The sequence below is a fragment of the Bison bison genome, unplaced genomic scaffold (assembly GCF_000754665.1).
Source record: "Bison bison bison isolate TAMUID 2011002044 unplaced genomic scaffold, Bison_UMD1.0 scf7180017864285, whole genome shotgun sequence".
Classification (NCBI taxonomy): domain Eukaryota; kingdom Metazoa; phylum Chordata; class Mammalia; order Artiodactyla; family Bovidae; genus Bison; species Bison bison.
Window position 1 is genome coordinate 2,070,916 of NW_011494857.1, and position 2,664 is coordinate 2,073,579.

General features: G+C 55.3%; 1 protein-coding gene across 1 annotated transcript in view; it reads right to left on the bottom strand.

Annotated features, from left to right (window-relative positions):
- The window catches only part of SHANK1 (SH3 and multiple ankyrin repeat domains 1), a 46,586-nt gene that overhangs the window by 1,224 nt on the left and 42,698 nt on the right, over nt 1-2,664 (bottom strand). Inside the window, 2 exon segments of the mRNA XM_010849732.1 lie at nt 1,183-1,222; nt 1,971-2,628. Coding sequence (XP_010848034.1) covers nt 1,183-1,222; nt 1,971-2,628 — 698 coding nt within the window.

Below are 2,664 nucleotides of genomic sequence, written 5' to 3' on the forward strand. Positions count from 1 at the left end.
AAGAGGCAGAGGTCAAGATATAGGGAGAGAGGAAGAGAGACAGGGCGGTGGGTAGAGAGATGGGAAGAGATGGAAGGGGCGACCGAGGGGGTAAGATGGATGTCAGGACAGAAAATGAAGGGAGAGAAAAGTAAGAGGACAGGGAGGGCGACAGTCGAGAGAGATGAAAGAAAAAGAGACATTAAATGATAATAATAATAATCGCCACCACTTACTGATGCTCACGTGTGCCAGGCATTGTTCTAAGTGCTTTTACAGATCACATCTCAATGGAATCCCCGTGACAGCCCTGATGCAGGTTACTATTATTATCAGCAGCACAGAGAGGTTAAGTAACCTGCCTAAGGACACACAGCCAGGAAGTGGCAGAGCCCAGTTATATGGCACCAAAGTCTGAGCTCTTAACCACTACCCTATACTGCCTTTCGGGGTATGGCCAAGTCACAGCAGAGTGGAAGACAGGGAGACGGTGAGAGAGGAACAAAAAAAAGAAGGGGAGCATTCAGGGGAGAGAGATGGAAGGGGACAGGGGACAGAGAGAGAGAGAGAGATGAGAGGGCGATGAAAGAGAGAAGAAACGAGGGGAGAAAAGGGTTCCCCTCATCCCTTTAGCTCCCTCCACAACAGTCCCTGCCTCAGGGCCTTTGAATGGTTCCCTCAGCTTAGTGCTCTCGTCCCTTGAGGAGCCACACAGTTCGCTCCCTTCCCTCCTCCACTCTCTGTTTAGCTTGCCTTTTATTTGAGACACCTCTCCCAAACCATCCCATTGTATTTTTTCCCTAGGATGACAGCAATGACTTTGTTTCCTGTCTGACCTCCACCTCTGCTTATCAGGCTGTGAGCTCTATAAGGGATATGCATTGCTTGTTTTGTCCACTGCGGGATTCCCTCCCTCTCCCCCTGAAGGGTGGAGAAGGAAATGGCAACCCACTCCAGTGTTCTCGCCTGGAGAATCCCAGGGACGGGGGAGCCTGGTGGGCTGCCATCTATGGGGTTGCACAGAGTCGGACACGACTGAAGTGACTTAGCAGCAGCAGCAGCCCCCTGAAGGGCGCCCGGTAACAGAACAGATGGCAAGTCAATCATTGGTGGACAGGTCAACTAAACTAAGCATCCTTTCCTCTGTCATCAGTGAGATGCCTCAAGATCTCAAAGACCTTAAAAACCACCTTAGAATATCACTGTAAGGATATCAAACCCTCGAGCAGAATTAAAGTAAGCTCTGAAGAAGGACAAGAGGGTTAAAAAACCTCCTGACACTGTGTGTCTGAGTCAGGAATGTGACTATACTTTCCCTTAGATTAGAAGGGCTTGAACTTTGAGCTGATTCCAACTAGCTAGCTGCTTTGGAAAACTTCCTCCATCTATACTTGATGGCCTTTTAAGAGACCCCCTCCCCTCTTCCATCTCATGGTACAGTTGGCCTCAAAAACCCTTTTAGGTGAGTTCTATGCCTGCCTCCTTCTACAGAGAAGTAGATTCCTTTGCTGAAGGTCACCCAGTTAGCAAGTGCGGGGCTGGAAGCAGGCCCCCCCCCGCCAAAAAAACCAAAAACCTAGCTCCAAAACCATGCTTGTAACCACCATGCCCTAAAGCCTCTTGTCTTGAAACAACACTAGGCTCAAAGGGACACGAAGATTTCAGGGGTTGTCAGAACTGACAACCCACCAAGGAAACGGACATCGGCAAGTTGTGCTCCAATCTCCTCTGTTCATCACTCTTTTTGTTCATCATGGAATGTGGGTTGTCATGGTGATGGGAGGAGATCACAGAAGCTACTGAGATAAAGGGAAATTTCGAGTGCCTGGGAAAGCATGCTTCTCTAAGGGCAAACTTCTCCAAGCCAACCTGGTTTCTGTTTTCTTTCTACAGCCTAAAGGGACAGGGTTGGTGTGGGAGGTGGACTTAGGTACCCACAGCATCAGCCCTCTGGCTTCCACTGCCAACCGCCAGCCCTGCACCCTGCTCACCTCTGCCGCTGCAGGGAGGAAGTCCGCTCGGGGACGTAGCTGGCTCCCCCGTGGTGGCTGTCCCCGCTTCCCCCGCTGCCTCCCCGGGCCCAGGGCAGAGCGCCACCAGCTGCCGAGGAGCCCCCAAACTGCTGAAGCTTGGAGCTGAGTTCACTGATGATGCTGGCTTTTACAGTGGCCAAGGCTGAGGCCTGAGGTTGGGCTAAGGGCCCCGGCAGGGGGGGCGGCGGCGGGCCCGGGCCCTCCTCCCAGGGCAGCAGCTTTCGAGGGAGGGAGGAGGCCGACGGCAAGGGCACTGGCGGACCTTCCGGCTCTACAGCCACGGGGCCGCCAGCCACACCTGCCGTCGAGGATCCCGTACAACCGCTCAGGGCCAGCAGCCCATCGGTTCCCGCCCCCGTCACCGAGACAGTGGGGCTGGTGGGAGTGATAGGGTCTCGGAGTCCCCCACCGGGGCCCGGCCGCAGGCCTCCGCCGGCCCCGAGCGCCCGGCCCCGGAGCTTAGAGGGAGTCATGAGCTGCGGGGGGTATGGGGGGCCAGGAGTGCCGCTGCCCCCGAAGGCCTGGCCATCCAAGTAGGCCACGTAGGTATCCAGGAGCTCTGGTCCACCGGCCACGCTGGCGCCACCACTGCCTCCAACGCCGCCAGTTCCACCCCCTGCGCCAGCGTGGCAGATCGGAAGAGCACACGGCT